Source organism: Bos indicus x Bos taurus, chromosome 7 (assembly GCF_003369695.1).
Source record: "Bos indicus x Bos taurus breed Angus x Brahman F1 hybrid chromosome 7, Bos_hybrid_MaternalHap_v2.0, whole genome shotgun sequence".
Lineage (NCBI taxonomy): Eukaryota > Metazoa > Chordata > Mammalia > Artiodactyla > Bovidae > Bos > Bos indicus x Bos taurus.
In genome coordinates this window covers 38841618-38865744 of record NC_040082.1, presented here as the reverse complement: position 1 = coordinate 38865744, position 24127 = coordinate 38841618, and the positions used below count along the sequence as shown (strand labels likewise).

At 48.4% G+C, this 24127-nt stretch overlaps 1 protein-coding gene across 2 annotated transcripts in view; it reads right to left on the bottom strand.

Annotated features, from left to right (window-relative positions):
• Positions 1-378: 378 nt before the first annotated feature.
• The window catches only part of CCNJL (cyclin J like), a 63724-nt gene continuing 39975 nt past the window's right edge, over positions 379-24127 (bottom strand). For both annotated transcript variants that reach the window (XM_027545780.1, XM_027545779.1), the window contains exons 4-6: positions 5598-5900; positions 3925-4084; positions 379-2469 (exon numbers count right to left, since the gene is read on the bottom strand). In XM_027545780.1, coding sequence (XP_027401581.1) covers positions 2052-2469; positions 3925-4084; positions 5598-5900 — 881 coding nt within the window. In that variant the 3' untranslated portion in view covers positions 379-2051. The remainder of the gene's footprint in view (positions 2470-3924; positions 4085-5597; positions 5901-24127) is intronic.

Here is a 24127-nt window from a genome sequence, read left to right as displayed (position 1 = left end):
GGAGTGTTCAGATGACAGAACAGATGGCTTTTGGAGAGATGAATTTTGAACCTAGAGGGCATGAGGAAGTGGAACCTTAGCTCTGATCCTAATGCAAGCATTCACAATGTTTGGCCAATTCTCTTAGAATAAATCACTCTCAATTAGCTCTGTTTTTCTGGAGAGCCCTGCCTAATTCGGTGGTGGTGCTGGGCTGACTCTTGCAGCCCAGCCCAGGCCCCAGGGAGGCGTAGCTCCAGCTCAGAGGGCAGGAGCTCATCATGCAGTCACCCACTTGTCCCTGACAACCTCTGGGTACCCGTGTGGATCCCTGGGGCTGACGAGGAAGAGAGAAGAGAGGGCTAGCGGAGAGAAGGCCAGGAAGAGAACCCAGAGAGGCCACAAACAGGTGATGTATTTATTGCAGGACCACTCTTTCTCTGGGCTGGGCTGGCTGTGAGGCTCTATTTGGGGGAAGACCCTCACAAACGGCCAGACCCAGAAAAGACAAACACAATAACTCGGAATCCAAACCAGTTGCACATAAATAGAAGGAGGCTGGCAAGGAAAAAGAGAAAACAAACGAACGTGCACTTTCCTATGCTAGTGTGACAACGTGACCCCTCCGTGCCGGCGTCCAGGCTCTTCTTTCACTCAGCTTCCGTGCTGAGGCTCCCATCAGCTCCGAAAACCACCTTCAGATCTGACTTCCCGCAGTCTCTCTGCCAGTCTCCTAGACTGGCAACCAAGTCAAGAAAATTAAAATGGGTTCTTCTTTAAGAAACAAACCAAAATACGCTTCCATGGTTCTTTGCACCTCCCGGTCCTGGGGGATGAACAATGTGACCACTGACCCCAAACCAATCAAAAAATAAAATACACTGAGCACAAGCCGTGAGTCAGAATAAAAACATATTGCACATGGTTCCAAGAGTCTTCCTGAGAGCCCTCTCACTGCAGAGACCCAAATACTGGCTTTTGATCCAACCCATTGCTGGCTGTCAGTGGTGTCACAGACCCCACATGCCCCCAAATCCAGCTGGCGTCAGGCGTACATTCCACATTATGATCCTTTGCTCTGAGCCAAATGCAAGGCCAAGGCTGGGTTAAACCTCATGCACTAGAAGCATGCGGTGGAGGGAGGGAGGTGGGGGTTGCTGGTGTTAAATCTTTGTCTACTTTTCAACAGTCTTTTTTCTCTGGGTGGTTATCGAACTTCTACAGATGAACAGAGCATCCAAGATGTGGCATCTTCTGGAACCGAGAGCTTGGAAAGTGGTTCTCCCCAACCATACACTTTTGCAAAAGGGAGCTCTGTGGTTAACCAGGGGTCCATCCCAAGCGGGGTTAAAACCTACAGCCCACGCATGGGACAGGCAGTGTAGCAATCACCAATGTTTTTCTCCTAAGGAATTTTCAAGTATCACAAAATCCCTGATATAGCATGTAAACAAGACATCTTACTGAACAGAAAGCTAGGTCACTTCGGGAAGCAGCAACACGTGAAACATCTAAAAGGCTGGAGAAGGTTTTAGGCTCCACAATAAATCAAGACAGCTGCTCACTGTGTCTCGGGAGGCAGACGCACACCCAGGCCCCTGCGGATGGAGCCAGATGGCACCTACTGGGGTTCCTGAGAGCACGTCAGGCCACGCCCTTTCCAATGGTGTAGCTGCCATCAGCAAAGAATAAAGGTGTCTTCGATGCTAAAACATGGAGGTGCTCGTGGACTGTAGGTCTGCATCCAGTCTGCAGCCTCCTGGCCTCTTCCCAAGTCTTCCTCGACCCGCTGGGCCCCTCTCCAGAGGGTGGCCACCGAGCCACCCTCCTGCACCCTAGCCACAAGTGGAAGACATTTTTCTAGAGGAATGCTCTCGGGTGAGGTATGTCATTGCCTGTTTTGCTCCGGGTCAGTTTTATTTAAAAAGACCACAGACCCGCTCTGTTCAAGGGCCCTGAGGCTCTCTGTGGGGATGGCCCCTCCCAGGTGTCTCGCTGGGCTAGGATCCCCTGGTGAGCATCTTCTTCCTCTGCCCGGGTCTCCAAGGCCTCCCTGTGTGGCTAAAGGTGCCCTATCTATCAAAACAGCCTGCGGGGAATGCATGACCCCCACTGAAGTAACTGCTCCCATAGGTGGCGGCGAGGCAGTGCCTGGGCTCGGTTGCAATCGCCATCTGCATGCTGAAGGACGCGGGCAGCGGCACAGGACACACGTCCAGGGGCTGGAGGGTGGGGTACAGGGTGTGGAGGGATGAGCTGGTGCCCCCTGAGAGCAGGGTCCCCGAGCGGTGGTGGGCTTGCAGCGAGTCCCGATAGGCCAAGCACAGGTCCTGCACGGGGTTCTGGAATTGGGCCAGCGCCGTCGCTGACGGCTGGCTGAGGCCCGGGTAGGCGGGTGGCTGGAACAGCACCTGGGTGGGTGAGCCGGGCACCATTGCCAAGGCCTGGCTCTTGACAGCAACGGCATCCTTGAGGACGTTGTCATAAGCTCTGAAAGGAAAGGACTGGGTGAGACTTGGGAGGCCAGAGGCCGCAGTGCCAGTCACCTGCCTTGCTGAGTGGGATGCGACCCATGTGCTGCTGGCCTCTCCTGGCTTGTGCTCACTGCCTCAGCTGATCTCCGACTAAACCCAGGCTCCAGATCTCAGTTTGGATCTGCTTCCCACAAAAGCCCGGCAACCCTCAAGACTAACCTAACTGTTCATGCAGACCCTCTGCACTGCCCCCACTTGGCGGTCAACACTGCAGACGGTAAGTTTCAGGTCACTACGTGTCCCTATGTGTCCCCTACTGTGGAGTTTAAGCTTCGCGAGGGAGGGCCCGTCTGCTTTTGCTCATCACTGCATCCCCACACAGGGCATAGGAACTGCCCCCTGGTGCTTAGGTGAGCATCCCTTCTGCCTTCAAGACACTTTTGGTCAGCTCCATCCTCGGCTGAGACGGAGTTATGAGACTTAGCAGATTTCAAACAGGGTGCCCCCAGGGGCCTAACTGTCTCCATCTGAAAAGCAGGATAGAACAGGTTTTTTTCCATCTCAAAAAAAAAAAAGCTTCCCATAATAAATTTGTTTTGGGAAAACAATTAGAGGCTTTGCTAAGAAAGAAACAAGTGAAGCTGTAGCAGGTCTCAGCAGGGGGCTACCCCAGAGCCTTGTGGAAGAGGCAGGGCTGGTGGCTAAGTATCTGGGACACTTGTCCTCATTCAGGTCAGACCATATTCTCCAGCTTTCAAAAGGCAGAGATTTTAAAATCAGGGCTAGGGAGCATGACTGATTTCAGAGGATTGAGACAAAGGCAGCTGTACCAGGAGGGTGAGAGATGGCTCTTCAGAGGCGTGGTCCCGAAGTGAGTGGGACCAGCACGCAGGAGATGCTGCCAGCCGCTGGATGCAAGAGAGACCAAGTGCAGCCAGGTGAGAGCTTTCTGTCCTCTCTGTCCTCCTCCCTGCAGTCACTACTCTTTGGCCTCCAATATCAGTTTTAGGGTGCTGTGTCTTTAAGCATCCTCTCTGAAACACTGAACATTTCCTCCATAAGATTCCTAGGCTATGGTCTCTTAAGTGAAGCCACTCTGGGCTGAGCAGGCTAAGAGTTCACTTTATGACCACGTCTGAGAAAAGCAGCTCATAATGAGGGTCTCTCCATGTGATCACCCAAGAAGACTGACTGATACACTGGGTCAAAGAGCCCAGACACTCAGAAAAATGTGCAGTGAGCCCCTCTTCTCCTGCACTCTTGACCTGACAATTGCAAACCCAAAGCTACCCCAAACAGGAAGGACCAACTCCCCAAATCTGAATTCTATTAGGAGTCATGGTGGTTCACTTTCTGTGAGCCACCAGGACACCATAAGCCTCAAACTGCGGGAAATCACCTGAGGTGGGCCTTATGAGCAAGTGGAACTTGGCTATTTCAGAAACACGAAAGGAGCAGGAGAGGAGCTTACACCAGCAGGATTTCGATGCACGTGCTGAGATGTTCCAGGGAGTAGTTTGAGATCCTCTGCAGGTCTCTGGTCCAATAGGGAGAAAGCTGAAGGCAAATCCTAGAGGCCCCAACGCAGGCTGCGGCCACCACGGAAGGCTGGAATTTATAGAAAATGTGATCTGAAAGAGAATCAGAGAGAGAGTCACCATCAGAAGCCTGGCCTTGGAGCTCTGCCTTGTGCTCCCTGGGAACCGGGAGACAAATGATTAGGTCCAAGGTTGTTCACCATACACGCAGCGCAGAGGGTCTACATGAAAAATTAAAATAGCATGAATTTTCATTCTTAAAACACCTCAGCTCTCGGTCTGGGATTTCTGATGTCAGCCTAGAGCAGCGATTGTCAAAATACATCCCTGGCTTCCAGGGGCTGCAAGGGACTTGCTGATGCTACAAGGAGAAACACTAAACATCTGTCCTTCCTTTGAAAGACAGTGGTGAACACACACCATTTCTAAGACTTCTGTTTGGGGTGCTGACTAAAGGCTATTTAGTAACGAAGCCTGGCCCACAGCAGGAACTCACTGAAAATCTGCTGAAGAACGAACCAACAAATGAATGTCCATAAGAATTTGATATTCATAAATTTACTGGATAATCTTCTCCTCACCCCACCCCAGATTTATTGACAAACAACTGACAAATACTATATATTTATGATGTACAGTGTGATGTTTTGGTACAAGTAAACACTGAAATAATATGAGAACTCTTAATGTCCTACTAAGATATCTGGCAACCTGGCAAAGCTGGTACTAATATGTACAAAGGCAAACTGCTCAAATTCCCACAATTCTCAGGAAGAACAGCTGGTTATCCGCACATTACTTTGCTGTCTTAAACTGTTCATGACTTTCAATGATTTCAACATTTGCCTCTTAAAGTATGAATTAGGCAGGGTGGTACGGTTATAAGCACAGTCAGAGTCAGACTCCCCAGCTTCAAATCCTAGCAATAACCTTAGGATAAGTTACTTCACATCTTGAGTATCAATTAAGGAAACTGATTTGTAAAATGAGAGCAGCATAAATGATCTTCATGTGAAGTTGCTGTGAGGTTCAAATGAAACAAGACATGCAGAGCACTGCCTGGTGTACAGTAAGTGTTCACTTACTGCTTAATATCACAATTGTTGATATTGTTACTCATAACCCTTTTGGCCTGGAGTGGGTTATAAGGTGGTTAAATCAACAGTATTTCTGACCTAGTGTTCTACGTAACACCTAGATCTTAATACCCAGATCTTAAGACACTTTAAGCAAAAGTCTCCAAATGGTAAAAGTGTATTGCTAAAGCAGATGGAAACAAAACCCTCTCTCCCATCCTACCTGTACGATACTCTTTCAGAATGACCTACCTGTGACTCTGGGCTACTTAGATGATTGGCAGTGTTCCAAGTGAGTTAAACACTACCAGGTAGGTGATCGGTAAATAGACAGACTACAGGCTGCCTGCATACAAGCTACTCCTCCTTTACACATTATTGCTAACTCACCCCGTCTCTGCTTACCCCTGCAAATCTTTCTCTGCCTATCCCTGCAAAGTGGGGTGATCTGGTGATGTGGGTGCACTGGCCCCTGACCCTGGCCCCCATGTGGGCGGGGAAGGGTGGACAGGCCTTGACATTGGCCCCACCTTGCAGGGTGACCTCTAGGAAGTAGTGGGCATACTCCTTGAGGCACTCTTTGGTCTTTCGGGGGCAGGTGGTGGGCCAGCTGTGGCAGTGGTGATCCTTCTGGCTGACGGAGGCTAAGAGGTAGTAGTCGAGGAAGTGGGCGGGCGTAGGCAGGCAGAGGTTCCAGCCAAAGGCCTCTAGCAGCAGCAGCTCTGTACTCAGCAGCTCCTTCCTGGTGAGGGAGAAGTTTTGGCTGCTCAGGATCCTGGTGCTGTTTATCTGCTCCAGCTTGGGGACGTGGTCTTCCCGATCCTCGAACTTACCTAAGGGAGAAGCAGAGATTACGTGAGACAGCACTTGCTGGAAAGGCCCTCTGTATAGTACCCAGATGGTGCTGGCAAGCAGAAGAGTAAGCCCAAAGGCACATATTACAGATCTGTCACATTTGACCTCGAATCCCCACACCATCACTTCCAGCTGTGTGATCATGGACACATGTCTCATCCTCTCTGTGCCTCAGTTCTCTCCTATGTAAAATGGAACTTATACCTCCTAAAGCTTTTGTTAGATTCAATGAGATAACACACACCAATGTACAGACCAGCGCGTGGATCACAGAAGATGTTCAACAGCAGTTAGCAATAGCAGCAAGGGCCTGGGCCCTCCTGTCTGGTCTGTACTAACTCAACATCAGGACTGGTCAGGGGGCCATAGCCACGGTGACCTTGTAAATCTGGCCTGTCCCTGCAGATATGGAAGAGCTCTTCAGTGGCTCCCCAGTATCCTCAATATTGAGCTTTAACTCTGTCAAGGTTTCTGAGTTTGGATTCCCTTAAAACAGTTTTCTTGGGAGGTGAGCCCAGGGAAGATCTATAAGTAGTAAAAGACAGAAAAGGGATGAAAGCCAAAGGGGCATTTTATCTCGAAGAGGTATCTAAACCCCATGTTCACTGCAGCATGATTCACAAGAGCCAAGAAAGCCTAAGTGTCCACTGACAGATAATGAATAAAGAAAATAGTTATTTATACACAATGGGTCCCATCATTTCATGGCAAATAGAAGGGGGAAAAGTGGAAACAGTGACAGACTTTATTTTCTTGGGCTCCAAAATTACTATGAATGGTGACTGCAGCCATGAATTTAAAAGATACTTGCTCCCTGGAAGGAAAGCTATGATAAACCTAGACAGCATATTGAAAAGGAGAGACATCACTTTGCCCACAAAGGTCTGTATAGTCAAAGATATGATTTTTCCAGCAGTCATGTACGGATGTGAGAATTGGGTCATAAAGAAGGCTGAGTGCCAAAGAATTGATGCTTTCAAACTGTTGTGCTGGAGAAGACACTTGAGAGTCCCTTGGACTTCAAGGAGATCAAACCAGTCAATCCTAAGAGAAATCAACCCTGAGTATTCACTGGAAGGACTGATGCTGAAGCTGAAACTCCAATATTTGGCTGTCTGATGTGAAGAGCTGACTCACTGGAAAAGACCCTGATGCCAAGAAAGACTGAAGGCAGGAGAAGAGGGAGGAACAGAGGATGGTTGGATGGCATCATCAACTCAATGGACATGAGTTTGAGCAAGCTCTGGGAGATGGTGAAGGACAGGGCAGCCTGGCGTGCTGCAGTCCATGGGGTCGCAAAGAGTCGGACACGACTGAGCAACTGAACAATAACATATTTGTTGTTGTCACGTCTGACTCTTTGCGACCCCACGGACTGCAGCACGCCGGGCTGCCCTGTCCTTCACTATTTCCTGGAGCTTAAAGGGATATTATTCAGCCATGAAAAGGAGAAAATCCTGCCATTTGGGACAACATGGATGGACCTTATGAATTATGATTATGAATGTTAACTAATTGTGATTTCACAATATATGCATACATCAAACCAGTATGTTGTACATCTTAGATCAATACATTATGCCAAATGCATCTCAGTGAAACTGGAAAACATGGTGTCATGTAACTTCCAAGACAATGCTTTAAGAGGCCTTACAACTTTTTAAAAAATTATTATTTTATTTTGGCTGTGTTGAGTCTTAGTTGTGGCACACGAGGTCTTCATTGTACCACGGCAGATCTTTCATTGCAGCATGTGGACTCTCTAGCTGTTGCTTGCAGTCTTAGTTACTCCAAAGTATGTGGGATCTTACTTCCCCAACCAGGGATCGAACCCGCATCCCCTGCATTGCAAAGTGGATTCTTAACCACTTGACTACCAGGAATGTCGAGAGAGGCCTTACAGATTCAACTTGGCCCTACCTGGACTGTCATTCCCAGACCTCCATGTAAGGAAGCACATTTAGCCTCCTGGAGTCAAAGAAGCCACAAGGATGAGAATAGACGTGCCCAGGCAACATCCAGCACTGCATCTCAAAAATGTGAATGAGGCCACTCTCGACCTTCCAGGCCAGTGGATCCTCCAGCAACTGTATGAATGAACCAAAGTGAAACCAACACAGAACCACTGTGCAGTGCACATTGCTATTGTTTTAAATCACTAAGTTTTGGGGTTGTTTTGTAGGAACAGGTAACTGGAATACACTCATATCAGTGCACAGTGACAAAAAGATGTGAAACCCCACAGACAGATCTGTCACATAGCTCGGAAAGTACTCAAGAAACAATGACTACAGGGACTTCCCTGGTGGTCCAGTGGTTAAGAATCTGCCTGCCAGTGCAGAGGACATGGGTTTGATCCCTGGTCTAGAAACTAAGATGCTCAGAGGCCACTAAGCCCATACACCACAATACTGAAGCCTAACCACACTAGAGCCCATGCTTTGCAACAAGAGAAGCCACCACAGTGAGAAGCCCTCGCATCACAACTAGAGAAAGCTCTCATGCAGCGATGAAGACCCAGCGCAGTCATAAATAAAATTAAATAATTAAAAAAAATTTTTTAAAAAGAAGTAATAACCGAGTCCAGAGATAAACAGGCTCCAGGTTAGACATTTACAACTGGCTTCCTATTTGCATTTCTTGGGGCAGGAAGAAGTAGGCTTCAGACTGGACACTTCTAACCAGTCTCCTGTTTGCATTTCCTGAGATAAGAGATAGGTGGGCTCCAGTTAAGGCATTTACAATCAGCCTCCTGTTTGCCCTCCAAAATGGAAGTAACAACAGAAACAGGGTAAGCAGCCAGTCTTTGCCTCTCGTAAACACCTCAAGGTAATAGTCATGGCAAGGACAATGAGGGGCAAAACCCTGCTGGAGTAAAGGATTAAGGAATTTCTGCTCCCCACTTTTTTGGATAGAGACACTACACATGCACAGAAAGGCTTCTTGTGGGCCAGAAGTCAGGGCATAATGCTGGACCATAAGGAGTCTTGATTCTCCCAGAAGACTTCACTTCAAAATCTGTCTTGGTTGAGGGTCCCAGGGTAGGTCAGATGTGGAAAAAGAACCAGACAATTGGCTAAAGGTAAACAAAGACCTGTACGAACTGACCTGTACAAATGACTTAACCACCTCTGTACTACATTCCTCCTCACTAAGGGGGACATCCACAACCTTTCTCTTCCAGCGTGCATCTCTGCCTTGCTTCTGTCTTAACAAACTGCTTCTCTGTGTGTTCTCCCACCTGTTATGTGGTTTCTAATGATAAACTCTGTACCTACATTTACAGTTCTTGTCTCCATGATAAATGCATTTTTCACTGGGGGCAAAGATCCACAGAAAAATAGCTTCTAGCCTGTAACTCTGGTTGGTCTGGTGGCTGGGATTCCTGGTTTTCATCCAGGCTACCTCTCACCTCACGCCACTGCTCACTGCTGCCTCACTGAGATCATGATTACATACTGGAAGATCCTGGAAATAAACTGCATGAAATACATCCAAATGGAGTTAGATACAAACAAAAATAAAACACAAACCTCGGGTTATCCTGCTCAGGGTCAAGGGAATGGAGGATTTCCATAGTAATGCCGCTGGGCAGTCATCCATGGGGAAGCCCCACAGGCAGCCTGTGCTGGAGGCAGCTCTACCGGAGAAACTGCTGGGGACTCCTAGCCTTCACACCAATGCTCAGGGAAACCACTCACACCCGACTGTGGCCTTGGCCACTGAAGTTTTCTGAAGGCACTGTGCCCTCCTTGCCAACGAGCCTTGGTTAGCGCAGCTCCCTCTGCCCCAAGCACCCTTTCCCAGCGTCCTGTCATTTCACCAAGCTCAGCCTGTCCTCCACCTCAAAGCCACGCCCCTTCGGAAGCCTTCCCTGACCACGGGCCCCACGTGCTGCTGACACCCACATCAGATGGTGCACCCCAAGGCCTGACCTCGGTCCCATTACGTTGGCCTCCAAGTCCAACCTTGCTGTGTGCAGGACAGCTGCTGGAGCAGGTGTTGGAAAAGGCAATGGGCGACCCAGTTGAGCTGGGAGCACACATCTGTTCCGACAGCAGGAACAGCCAACAAAGCGTCCACACACCTGTGCACAACTGCCAGCGCCCTGTGACCCAGTTCTCAGCCGACGCTCTCGCTCACCCAGAGATAAGGAAGTAATCACTTCAGGCAGGCGGCCCTGCAGCAGAGACAACACATTCCTCACCAAGGCCTCAGAAAACGTCACTGAAAAATGAAACACCGACTCTGGGAAGCCTGCATCTTTCTTCTCAGGGAGCCAGGCAACAGCCAGCCCACCGGATAGGCAGAGATGATGACATGCACTTCCGGTCTTCGCCTTGGAGGAGGGAAGGAGATGATGATGACCAATGCAACCCAGACTCATCTCCTTCCCAGCCTGCCAGGCACGGCCCTGCCTCCAGAGCACACACCTTCCCTTGTACCAGGGCAACTTGGGCAGGAAAAGGTGAGGACAGTGCTGCCCCTTCCCCAGGTGGAAGAGGCCTTTGTATGATGAAATCCTGGGAGGGGGTGCTGCCTGGGGATCAGGCCTTGCCACTTTCTGCAACCTCGGGGCTCCACGCCCTCCCCAAACACTGGATCCAACCACACCTGAAACGTGACCCCTCCTCCAGCGGGGTGTGCTCATGCCCTCACCCACCTTATCACGTGTCCTCCAGAGCTTTGATCAGAGGCCACTCGGTGACATCAAGGCACTTCTCACACTCAAGATTTTTTAATTTCAAATATTACTGTCAGTGGCTAGCACCTGGCCATTAATAGGTCACTAACAAGTATGAGAGCTTCCCTGGTGGCTCAGTGGTAAAGAATCCACCTGTCCATGCAGGTGACGTATGTTCAATCCCTGGGTTGGGAAGATCCCCTGGAGAAGAAAATGGCAACCCACTCCAGTATTCTTGCCTGGAGAATCCCATGGACAGAGAAGCCTGGAAGGCTACAATCCATGGGGTTGCAAAAGAGTCAGACACGACTTAGCAACCAAACCATCAACAAGTGTGAGCCCCAGAAGAACAGGAACCACATCCCACACGTTCTTAGCTGTGCCCGAGGTCCCAGCACAGTCCCCAGCACACAGTAGATGTCCCATGCCTATTTGTGGAGAGAATGAATGGTTCTCTCTGGATAGTTGAACTGTGTTTGTTGCTTCAGTCATACCCAACTCTTTGTGACCCTAAGGGCTGTAGCCCGCCAGGCTCCTCTGTCCATGGGATTCTCCAGGCAAGAATACTTAAGTGGGTTGCCGTGCCCTCCTCCAGGAGATACACCCCCGCCCCCGCCCCCGCCCCACCCAGGGATCGAACCCACATCTCCTGTGTCTCCTGCACTGTAGGCACATTCTTTACTGTCTGAGCCACCAGCGAAGCCCTACTTGAATTGCAGGCCGTTTCAATTGTTCTCTGATGCTCTCTGATTATCTGTACTCCCTAATTTTTTTCTCCAATGATTCGCATATTCTTTTGGCAACTTAAGAAAAAAAATTTTTTTGGTCAACTTATTAAGGTTTCCCTGAACCTTGGGCTCACTTGAGTCAATGCTGTTTGCACGCACTCAATAGCTAGAGCTCTTTTCTTCCCAGAACAGAAGGTGAAGGTGAAGGTCACAGCTCTGGCAGAAATATCAATCATGCTGGCAGTGGCACTGAGACCCTTCCATGGCTCTGCTGGCAGTCAGCAATCTATCCCAACAGGCTGCTGCTGCTGCTAAGTCATTTCAGTCATGTCCGACTCTGTGCGACCCCATGGACTGCAGCCTACCAGGCTCCTCCGTCCATGGGATTTTCCAGGCGAGAGTACTGGAGTGGGTTGCTATTGCCTTCTCCTCCTATAGATGAGGCTGAGGTTATTCAATGAAGCTGGGAAGCAGCATATCATATTTGAGAACCAGAAGCCTCAACATCACCTAGGAACCTATTAGAACTGTGAATCCTTCAGCCCCACTCCAGACCTGCTGTATGAGACTCAAGGTGGGGCCTGGAAATCTGCATCCTAGCAAGCCCTCCAGGTGGTTCTTCGGCACACTCAAGTTTGAGAACCCCTGCTCTGGCACACTGTACTTCCTGCAGTTCTGTGGAAGTAGAAGAATCTCTCATCCAACCCATCCCTTTAGATTAGTTCAACGTCATACTCTGTGAAGCCTTGTCAAACTCCTCAGTCAGCAGACTGGGTTCCTAAAGCACCTTATCTTGCTCCTATCAGAGCCTTTGCCACACTGACTTTAATTGTCTCTGATGCTGGGCTACCTAAGGCAAGGAAGGGCATCTTATTCATCTCTATATCTTCAGCACTGGAATATAGTAGGCACTGAAAAACCGCTCCTAGAATGAACACATGAGTGAATAATTGATGCCACAGTGCAGAGTGGAGGAGGGGGTGGAGGGATGAAGGGGTGAAGAGGAGGAGGGTGCAGAATGACCTCCCAGGGCCTTTCCGGCAATTTGTTCACCCTGGAGTTGACTGAACCCCAATTAACTTTTTTTTTTTTTGGCCTCACCCTGCAGCATGTGGGATCTTAGTTCTCCTACCAAGGATCGAACCTGCGTCCCCTGCATTAGAAGTACAGAGTCTTAAGCAATGAACCACCAGGGAAGTCCCAAGGCCCAGTTTACTTTGACCACCCTTTCCTGGCACTGGCCTCTGAGGCACATATCCCAACAGGCAGATGTACTCAATCAGATTAGTTCCTCCCTGCCCTTGTTGCCAGAGAAGGCAATGGCACCCCACTCCAGTACTACTGCCTGGAAAATCCCATGGACGGAGGAGCCTGGTAGGCTGCAGTCCATGGGGTCGCTAGAGTCGGACACGACTGAGAGACTTCACTTTCACTTTTCACTTTCATGCATGGGAGAAGGAAATGGCAACCCACTCCAGTGTTCTTGCCTGGAGAATCCCAGGGATGGAGGAGCCTGGTGGGCTTCCGTCTATGGGGTTGCACAGAGTCGGACACGACTGAAGCGACTTAGCAGCAGCAGCAGCAGCCTTTGTTGCTTTCAAACTTTTCAGAGTTGTGCCTTTCCCACAGCTACCAGGACCCAAAGAATCACCCTGAAATGGAAGGGCCAATGATTACTGAGGAATCTGATTCTCCAGCTCCCTCTGCTCCCCACACAGGGGAAGCTTCCTGGGGACTCACTGCACTGCAGGCCAGAGCAGGGCAGAGCTGGGTCTGAATCCTCAAGTTGACTCTGGATCTAAAAGCACTGAAATCCACAAGCTGTTCATTTCCTCTCTAGGAATATGCCCCACGTGGAGAAAGCATGGCTGTGCAGTATGCAAAGTTCTCTAAGACATACCCAGCACAGAGAAATGGTTGGAGCCCCATGCTTGGCGGGGCACTGGGCTTTGTGCTGGACACACGCTGGATGCCCCAGGTAGGTTCTGTTCAGAGCCCCAGAGACTCAGAGGAAAAGGTTCTGCAAGCACTCAAGTCCACACCTAGGAGCGACCTCACAGCCCATGCTCTTAGAACAACACATTTCATAGCCAGCAAAGATTTTATGAGTTTCCTGACACTGCATATGCCCAGCATCCTTCTTCTCAGGTCTGGGAGCCAGGCAGCCCTTTGTCCCCAGCCTGCCAGCACCAAGCACCACCACCCAGATGCTTGCTCCTGATTGACAAAGGGCATAGACAACAAATGCCAGGAGTCTTCAGGCAGGTCCCTGGAGGAGTGGGGGACAGAAGTCTGAGTCTTTCCAAGTCAGGCAAGAGCCACAATTTGCCTCCAACTTGTTTGATGTACTTTTTATTAGGAAAATTTTCAAATCCACAGGAGAGATGAAAGAACAGAACAATGAACCCAGTTGACCCCTCCCCAGAGTCACCAATTGCTGACACAGAGCCACAAAATTGCCGTGTGTGTGTGTATGTATGTAGTATATGAATATTGGTTTTGCTGGACTATTTTAATTAAGTTGCAGACATGACATGCCACCCCTCGTTACTTTAGCGTCCATCCCTGAGGTCATTTTCCTATATTATAATGCCATTAACAATTCTAAGAACATCAACATTAATGCAGTAACATTTTCTAACATTCAATCCATATCTGGCTTTCCCCAAGGGTCCTGAAAATGCCTTTGTTTTTTGGATCCAGATCCAACAAGGCTACACATGGTGTCTATTACATCTCTTTGGTCCCACTCTTTGTTTTTCATGACACCGACTCTGGATAAATCTGGGCCAGTTGTCTGGTACGGTGTCCCATATCCTGGACTTCCCTGATTGTTTCCTCATGATCAACAAGACTATAGAGGCGATGCTTTGTTCCTACTGGGTCTCCTTAGGAATTATACAAGGTCAGTTTGTCCCAGCAATAGTGATGCTACGTTTGATCACTTGGTTAAGGAGCTGAAACCAGATCTCTCTATTTTAAAGGTACCATTCTCCTGTGAAATTAATAAGTCATCTGTCAGGTGATACCTCAAGATGAAGTGAACACCCTGTTTCTCAACACCCTTTAACTCAATGGTTTGGCATCCATGGATGATTCTTTCCTAAAAAAACTGTTATACTGGGGTTGAAAAAAAAGAATTTCATCTGCATTTCATCTACCATTTCATCTACACTTTTCTTTTCACACTGTTCCAAATTTGAACAGTGGGAGCACTATCAAGATACTAAGGTTAAAAAAAAAAAAATCCTAAACTTCCCTGGTGGCTCAGAGGTAAAGAATCCACCTGCTAACGCAGGAGACATGGGTTCAATCCCTGGACGGGCAAGATCCCACATGCCGAAGAGCAACTAAGCCCACGTGCCACAACTACTGAGCCTGTGCTCTAGAGCCGGAGAGCCGCAACAACGAAGTCCACGCACCCTAGAGCCGCTGCTCCACAACAAGAGAAGGTACCACAATGAGAAGCCCGTGTACCGCAGCTGAAGGGTAGCCCCCTACTTGCCGAAACTACAGAAAAGCCCTCGAGACAAGGAAGACCCCGCACAACCAAAAATAAATAAATGAAATTATAAAAAGAAATCCTAAGCCTATCAAAGCACTCGCCCTGAATCTGGGAGGCCAGTCGCGTGCACATGAGCCCAGTGTTGGTGGTGACGGTGAAACGTGCAAACAACACCTGTGAGGATGCTCTGCGCATCAGCTGGCTGACTGCTCCCACACTCCTGGGGGCCGGTTCAAAGAGAGCCTGAGCCACTCTTGGAAGGTCACAGTTAGTAGACTGGTGACATGTGTCCACCAAGTGGCCTAAACCACAGTCTCCACCACAGTGGCCAGACACTGCCAAGCCAGCAAGCCTTGGAAGGGATATCCACACAATAGCTTTTCCTTTTTTAAAAAATGTAGTAAAATGCACATAACATAAAATGTACCACTTTAACCCTTTAATTGTACTGATCAGCGGCATTAAGTACATTCACACTATTGTGTAACCAATCTCCGGAACTCTTTTCATTTTGCAAAAATGGAAACTCTGTACCCACTTAACAACTCTCTGTTCCCCTCTCCCAGGCCCTGATAACTGTCTTTCTACTTTCTGTCTCTCGGAACTGACTAAAGATTAGCTCTTTCTTATTCTACCTACTGTCCTGACAATCAAGCCTTCAGTTCAGTTCAGTTCAGTCGCTCAGTCGTGTCCGACTCTTTGCGACCCCATGAATCGCAGCACGCCAGGCCTCCCTGTCCATCACCATCTCCCAGAATTCACTCAAACTCACATCCATCGAGTCGGTGATGCCATCCAGCCATCTCATCCTCTGGCACCCCCTTCTCCTCCTGCCCCCAACCCCTCCCAGCATCAGTCTTTTCCAATGAGTCAACTCTTCACATGAGGTGGCCAAAGTACTGGAGTTTCAGCTTTAGCATCAGTCCTTCCAAAGAAATCCCAGGACTGATCTCCTTTAGAATGGACTGGTTGGATCTCCTTGCAGTCCAAGGGACTCTCAAGAGTCTTCTCCAACACCACAGTTCAAAAGCATCAATTCTTTGGCACTCAGCTTTCTTCACAGTCCAACTCTCACATCCATACATGACCACTGGAAAAACCATAGCCTTGACTAGATGGACCTTTTTTGGCAAAGTAATGTCTCTGCTTTTGAATATGCTATCTAGGTTCGTCATAACTTTCCTTTCAAGGAGAAAGCGTCTTTTAATTTCATGGCTGCACTCACCATCTGCAGTGATTTTGGAGCCCAGAAAAATAAAGTCTGACACTGTTTCTACTGTTTCCCCTTCTATTTCCCATGAAGTGATGGGACCGGATGCCATGATCTTCGTTTTCTGAACGTTGAGCTTTAAGCCAACTTTTTCACTCTCCACTTTCACTTTCATCAAGAGGCTTTTGAGTTCCTCTTCACTTTCTGCCATAAGGGTGGTGTCATCTGCATATCTGAGGTTATTGATATTTCTCCCGGCAATCTTGATTCCAGCTTGTGCTCCTTCCAGCCCAGCATTTCTTATGATGTACTCTGCATAGAAGTTAAATAAGCAGGGTGACAATATACAGCCTTGACGTACTCCTTTTCCTATTTGGAACCAGTCTGTTATTCCATGTCCAGTTCTAACTGTTGCTTCCTGACCTGCATACAGATTTCCCAAGAGGCAGGTCAAGTGCTCTGGTATTCCCATCTCTTTTAGAATTTTCCACAGTTTATTGTGATCCACATAGTCAAATGCTTTGGCATAGTCAATAAAGCAGAAATAGAGCATATAAAAATATAATACTGACTTTTCTGAGGTAGGACCAAGAGAAGCAATATTTTTAATTGCTTAAAAAACCCCTCAAACTCTTAATTTCAGAAAATTTTAAATATTACCAAAAAACCCACAAACCCCACAGAGAAAATGTTATAATGAAACCCCATGAATGCATTATGAACCTTTAATGATCATCCACATTTATACTGTCTTTAGAAAAAGTCTTGCAATTTCCCTGGTGGGTCAGTGATTAAGACTCTGTGCTTCTACTTCAGGGGGTTCAGGTTCAATCCCTGGTTGGAAAACTAAGATCCTGCATGCCACACAGCCAAAAGAGGGGGAAAAAAAAAAAAGAAAAGAAAAATCCTTAAACAAAAAGGTAAACAAGCACAGAATAGGAGTTTTTCTTTAAAAAACTGGCCTTTTAATAAAAAGTTGCCTGTTTCTCATGCCCGAGCTCAGTGCTGCCCACTCTCTACTAGACAGATTCCAGTTAATTCCTACAAGAATCCTACATCCCTGGCAAGACACACGCTTGAGATTCATTTAGGATTGCCTGCTGCTCATTCAGGAGCTAAACCTAGGCTCAGACATGCAGCCAAGGCCTCCTGGCTAAAGAGACCAGGTTTTAATGCAACAGCTATGAAATCAATTCTTCTTTGCTAAAGAAGTGCAATGCCTTTTAAAACAGGCAAAGCTGCTCTTTCTCAAGAAAGGCCACTCTCCTATTTTAAAGTCTCCCCCCACACCCACCGCCCCCCGTTTTTCATCTGAGATGGAGAAACAAAATGTTCTTGATCAGGGATTGAGACCCCACGGCTACTCCTCCTTCTTCCAGCAGCCCTCGGCCCTGCTCTTTGTGCAGCCGATGATAAAGGGAAGGGTGGTAAGCAGGTCGGAGGGTAAAGAGCCACTCTGGTGACTGCCTGGCCCTCCAGGTGAACCTAAGATCTTCTGACATGACAGAAGAAGGTGCTGGGTGGTAGAGGAGGTGAGGACCCAAGAGGAAAGAGAAGGCCCTGATGGAAAGGGCTTTTCCCCAATGGCTGGGAGAGGAAGTACTCGACCCTTTAGCTCCTAGGCTGGGCCAGGCAGAAAGGAGACCTTTCTGATGCAAATTCTTCCTTAGATTATTCTTTTAAGGAGGGGAGAGAAGTGGCCTTCAGGAAGAGCAGGATTTTTTTGTTTGTTTGCTTTTTGTTTTTGAGCAAGATATTTAATGAGGGCTGAGCATCCTGCTACCAGGGGAAGCCCAGATTCTGGGGGAGGGGGGTCCTTAATGGAAACAGACAAGAATGCCTCCTCTTGAACCCTCACCCCCAACCCCACCAAGGATTTCAAGTTCAGGCCTAGGTGCTAGTTCTCCATCCTCACTGCTATTATGATTTGCACGATTCTGGGCAATCACATGGAAACCTACACCCCAAAGGATGGTTGGGAGGGCTCAAGGAGACAGAAGGTATTATGATTGGCAAAGGACCCAGGGTAAAGCAAGGGCTCCATAAATGGTAGCAGCTGCTGCTATTATTTACTGAACTTGGTATTTATTCTTTGCACCCTGGACCTGGGATCTTCTTCTAAAGTCGTGTTAGTTGAGTAGAGACAAACTAGCGTTGGCAGTCAACACAACATTTTCTTACAGGGTCTGAAAAAGGGGTGAAAGTAAGTCCAACCAAAGGCTCCCTCAGCCCCACTGATCCCACCCGACGGGCTGTACCAGACCCCCAGAGAGAATGCCAGAGTGGCTCCAGCCTCCTTGCCCTAGACTGTGATCTTGAATTCCACCCTCCTGCTAGTGATTTCAAGGTTCACAGAGCCTGGGAGGTCAAGGGCAGTGTGGGGTCCAAGGCCTTTCCCGGATGGGTCCTCCTCACAGGGGAGGGACTTTCCTAGTCTAGCTGGTTGGCAAGAGGCAGAGAATCCACACATTAGAATGTGAGCCCCAGAGGTCACGTGGTTCACTCTGGGCTCCCCTCTGTCTCGAAGGCTCCAGCACTGCATAGCAGGCATCAAACAATGCAGGCAGCCCTCAGGGAGGCACAGCCTCAGGAACTGCCAAGCAAACTCAGTTCATTCTGGGAACAACCCAAGAGGTTTGGGAGTGTTTTCCTCATGGAATTAGAAGCTCAGAAAGGTTAAGTGAGTTGCCCAATCACCCAGTTGTGAAGAGCAAGAGCAAAATGAAAAGTCTGGGTAGCTCCTTATTCCATGAGGATGGGAACACACCCGTCTTTGTAACATTATACATGCCCTTCACTTAGCACAGCAGCCAGCACAAATTTAATACTTAAGTAGTTCTTTTTAAAATGAATACATAAATGGTTCCAAAGTCCAGAGTTTTCTATTCCACAAGCAAGAAATCTCAGATACAGTCACAAAGATCCTTGCAATCCCAGAAAGTCTCTGAGAGTATATTTATCTGGGCACAGGAATTCCTATGAACATGGGTGTCAGGCCAGCTGCAATCTCCCCATCTAACCATCTCTGTCAATCCTCCTCTTTATGCCATTTAGTAATTTAATCCCAGAGCCTTTCCACTAAAGATGTGTATGATCAAAGAGACTTAGTTTTTTCTTCCAAAGCAAACTTTCTGCAATAAAGAATAGCCTCCCCTAGAGGATGTGGGGAAAAAAGGAAACCTCCTACATTGTTGGTGGGAATGCAAGTTGGTGCAGCCACTGTGGAAAACAGTGTGGAGATTCCTCAGAAAATTAAAAACAGAATCATCATATGATCCAGCAACCCCATTCCTGGGCATATATCCAGGCAAAACCATAATTCAAAAAGATATATGCAGCCTTATAGTCACATAGCATTATTCACAGCTAAGACATGGAAACAATCCAAACGTTCATCAACAGATGAACAAGATGTGGCACATGTATACTACGGAATACCACTCAGGCACAAAAAAGATGAAACAACGCCATCTGCGGCAACGTGGATGGACCTGGAGATTAGCTACTAAGTAAGTCAGAAAGGCTATGGTTTTTCCTGTGGTCATGTATGGATGTGAGAGTTGGATGTGAAGAAGGCTGAGCGCCGAAGAAGTGATGCTTTTGAACTGTGGTGTTGGAGAGGACTCTTGAGAGTCCCTTGGACTGCAAGGAGATCCAACCAGTCCATTCTGAAGGAGATCAGCCCTGGGATTTCTTTGGAAGGACTGATGCTAAAGCTGAAACTCCAGTACTTTGGCCACCTCATGCGAAGAGTTGACTCATTGGAAAAGACTCTGATGCTGGGAGGGGTTGGGGGCAGGAGGAGAAGGGGACGACAGAGGATGAGATGGCTGGATGGCATCACTGACTCGATGGACGTGAGTCGAGGTGAACTCCGGAGTTGGTGATGGACAGGGAGGCCTGGCGTGCTGTGATTCATGGGGTCGCAAAGAGTCGGACACGACTGAGCGACTGAACTGAACTGAACTGGACTGAAGTCAGAAAGAGAAAAACAAATATCCTATAGTGTCACTTATGTGTGGAATCTATGACACAAATGAACCTATCCATGAAACAAACAGCATCAGAGGCACAGAGAACAGACGTGACTGCCGAGGGGGAGGGAGACAGGGGAGGGGTACAGTGGGGGGTGGAGGTGAGCAGATGCAAGCTTTTATATGTAAAATGGACAAATAACATTCTATCGTATAGCATAGGGAACTATATTCAACATTCTATGATAAACCATAATGGAAAAGGATATATTTAAGAAAAGAATGTGTGTGTGTGTGTATATATATATATATATATATATATATGTAGGTATAAGTGAATCACTGCTGTAAAGTAGTAATTAACACAACATTGTAAATCAACTATACTTCAATGAAAAGAAATTTTAAAAAAAGGACAGATTCCTCTCCACCCAAACCAGCTTTTCATTAAAAAAAAAAAAAATGGTTTTTTTAGTTATTGAGGCCAGAAGGTTGCTTCTTATTCATCCCCGAACAGGCACTGCTCATATGCAGCAGACAAGTGTCTTTCCAAGGAAGCAGGGCAGATTCTGAGCAATCTGATGGAGAAGCCAGAGCCAGCACAGTGCGCAGGGCCACCCAGCTTCTCTGGAGGCTCGGCCGATCACCGGCTGTGTGGCTAGGGGTGAGTCTCAGCCTCAGGGCATGAGCAATAGGACTGACAGAGGGAGACAGATGCTTGCGAGGATGGCACAAGGGCTCAGCATGCTCAGAAGGGTGCCCAGAGCTCAACAAACACTGGAACGTGCACTGCTTTATAAACATCTGCTCGCTTCAGAGCCAACCGTGCAGTCAGCACAGGTGCAGTGACAGCTTTACCTGAGGACGAGATTTCAGGTGGGAGAAAGAGAAAGCCAGGGACAGAGCAAGAAAACCCTCCCGCTGTAAGACAGTACTTTGGGGACTTCCCTGGTGGTCCAGTGGCTAAGACTCTGCACTCCCCATGTAGGGGGCCTAGGTTTGATCCCTATTCAGGTTAGACCCCACATGCCGCAACTAAAGATTCCGCATGCCACAACTAAGACCCGGCATGGCCAAATAAATAAATATATGTTTTTAAATTAGATCTTTAAAGAAAAAAAAAAAAAAAAAGTGCATCGGTGGCAGTTTTCAGTGAAGGGAAGAGGCTATAAAGACCATTGCAGGTGGGAAGTGGGGAGCATCCTACATCCCCAGTCTGTCCTTGAAGACCTACTCCAGATGCACCGCATCTGAGAACCCCAGCCCCTCCAGAGATCTGGAGGTTAGGAAATGTCCTGCAGAAACAAGCCTGTGATCTCAGCCAAACTGGGGCATCTGGGAGACCCAGCGGGAAGGTAAAGTGGGGTTCTTCCAAGGTTGAGCTCCCTGCCTTCCTCAGGACACAAAGAAAGGCCCTTAAGGAATGTCCATGATCCCTGCAATTCAAGATTCCTTTCACACACACACACCTACTATGCGCTGAGCCTGGGAGATGGTGGGGCCCGAGATGATCAGGTCCCTGGGCTCACCCTGACTTTCAGAGCCTCCCCGTTCCCCTCCTCACAGCAGGCTGTTCTGTTACGGCTGCATCTTCAGGGTTCAGAACAGAGCAGAGCTCAATAAACAATGAATGAATGACTGAAAGCACATTTCTGACAGGCTGGCTCAATTCCGGAGTTCAACTCTGGACTGGAGGTGAGGCTGTGGGTAGTTGTTTTTTCCAGGAGGAAATTGTAAAAATGCCTCCGAGTCAGAGGTGGCATTCGGCCAGCTGGGTCACACACCGGCTTCCCTTCTGGCAGTGAGGGCTTCCCTGTCTCAGGATGGAGCAAACTGGCATGATGACTTCACTCGCTGACCCCAGCTAAACCTGGGCTCCTCTGTGCTCCTCTTTAAAAGGGACTCAAATAATTTCACTGAGTGTAAAAGCAGGGGCGTGCAATGTGGGCCCCTGTCATGTACACGGCTGGTTTCTGGGGCCAGGGTCAAGCAGTGCTTTGTGCAGCGGAAGGGAGTTCTCCCCTGTAATGAAGGCCCCTGCTTTGCAGAATGCCCCTGCCAGCTGACCTGGGTAGCTCCGGACCAGGCCTGACGGGGCTGCCAGCCGCAGAAAAGCTGACAACAAGTTCTCTTCTGAGCTGAAGGCGTGGATGTCGGAGTTCTGGATCCTTTGTTATTCTGGATCCTTTGTTATTCCAACGTCTCTGCTTGGAGAAGGGAGGGGGGGAGGGGGAGGAAGAAGAGGAGGAGGTGGCAGGAGGAGGTGGCAGGAGGAGGAGCAAGGCAGCAACCTTGGCCGCCTCTCTCAAGGTCAGGGGGAGCTGCTTCCAATCATGAGGCCTGGTCCCTGGGGCTGAAGCTTCCACCCAGGCCAGCTGAAACGCGGCTCAGCAGACTCAGAAAGCAGAGGAGCCAGGCATCTCCCAGCAACCTCTCCGGCTGCTGGTTTGAGTCTTCTGCTATGGCCAAGGAAGAAAGTGACCTGCTTGGTGACAAAGGCTGATGTTGTGTTGTGGCTGAAAGCAAGGACTCAGGGCCACCTGGGTCCTCATCCGGGCCGCTCACCCAATGGGCAAGTTACCCAACCACTGGGTCTCAGTTTCCTCCTCTGTCAACTGGAGGAAATAACAGTGCCTACTTCACAATGAAGGTTCCTAAATCTTCACTGAAGATTAAATGAGCAAATCCACATAAAGAGTTCAAAACACCGCCTGGCCTGTAAACAATAAATCTTAACCATCCCATGATCACTGAGGCCAGGATCTGCCCTCCACCCCCAAATTCTGATTGTAGGAAAAAACGCAGTGGGTTTGCAACTATCTTTTATTGTATGCTTTCTACTTTTTTCTATTTTCTAATTTTCCACAAGGAACAAATATCATTCTGCCGCTGAGGAAAAACAGTTTCAACTTCCCAGAAATCAAGACGCCATTGCTGGGACTCTAGAAGCCAGAACCAGCAAAGTAAGTGCCAGAGAAGGTTCCTAAATGTGGATCTGCCCTCATTCAAGATGAGGATGTAGGAAGAGGTAAGGCATGCTCCCTGAAGACCATCTTGAAAATCTAGGCAAACACAAATAATACAATCTCATCTTGGGGGAATTTCCTGGCAGTCCACTGATTAGGATTCCACGCTCTCACTTCTGAGGGCCCAGGTTCAATCCCTGGCCTGGGAATTAAGATCTGCCAAAAAAGAAAAAGATTAATCTCATTTGACCTCCCAGGGAAGGCTAGGCTGGCACATTTCCTTTGGGTCTGAAAGGAGTTTTAAAGCAAACCTCCTCTCTCGCCTCGTTTCCAAGATCACCGAGAAAAGAAGGAACAATGGTCCTACAGAAAAAAAGCCGTGGTCATGTGCAGCCTGTTCAGAGCACCAACTATGCCCAGTGCACGCCCAAGGATAAGGCCATTAAGAAGTTTGTCATTCAGACTTCCCTCGAGGTCCAGTGGTTAAGAATCCGCCTCCCAATGCATGGGGCATTGGCCCCTGCCACCCCCTGGTCCAGGAAGATCCCGCATGCCTCGGGGCAACTAAGCCCACGCCACAACTACTGAAGGCCACGCCCTGGAGCCCGTGGTCCGCAACAGGAGAAGCCACCGCAGTGAGAAGCTTGTGCACCACAGCTAGCTGGCAGCCCCGACTCGCTGCAACTAGAGAAAGCCCATGCGCAGCAACAAAGACTCAGTGCAGCCAAAAATAAATTAAAAAAAAAAAAAAAAATTTGTCATTCAGAACATCATAGAGGCCGCAGCCATCAGGGACGACAATTCTGAATCAAGTGTTTTTGACGTCTCTGTGCTTCCCAAGCTGTACGTGAAACAACATTACTGGGTGAACTGTACCATTCACAGCAAAGTAGTCAACCAGGCATCATTCTCAGAAAGCGCACCCTGAACACCACCACCCTGATTTAGACTGCAGGTGCTGCTCCACGACCTCCACTGAAGCCCATGAAAGGAGATGAATCCTTAAAGACTGAAGAAATACTGTTCTCTGAAAAGACAATAAAATGGAAACCATACGTTTCTTTTTTAAAAATACTTCTATTTATTTTTTTCTTTGGCTGTGCTGGGTCTTTGGTGCCTTGAGAGCTCCTCTCCTTTT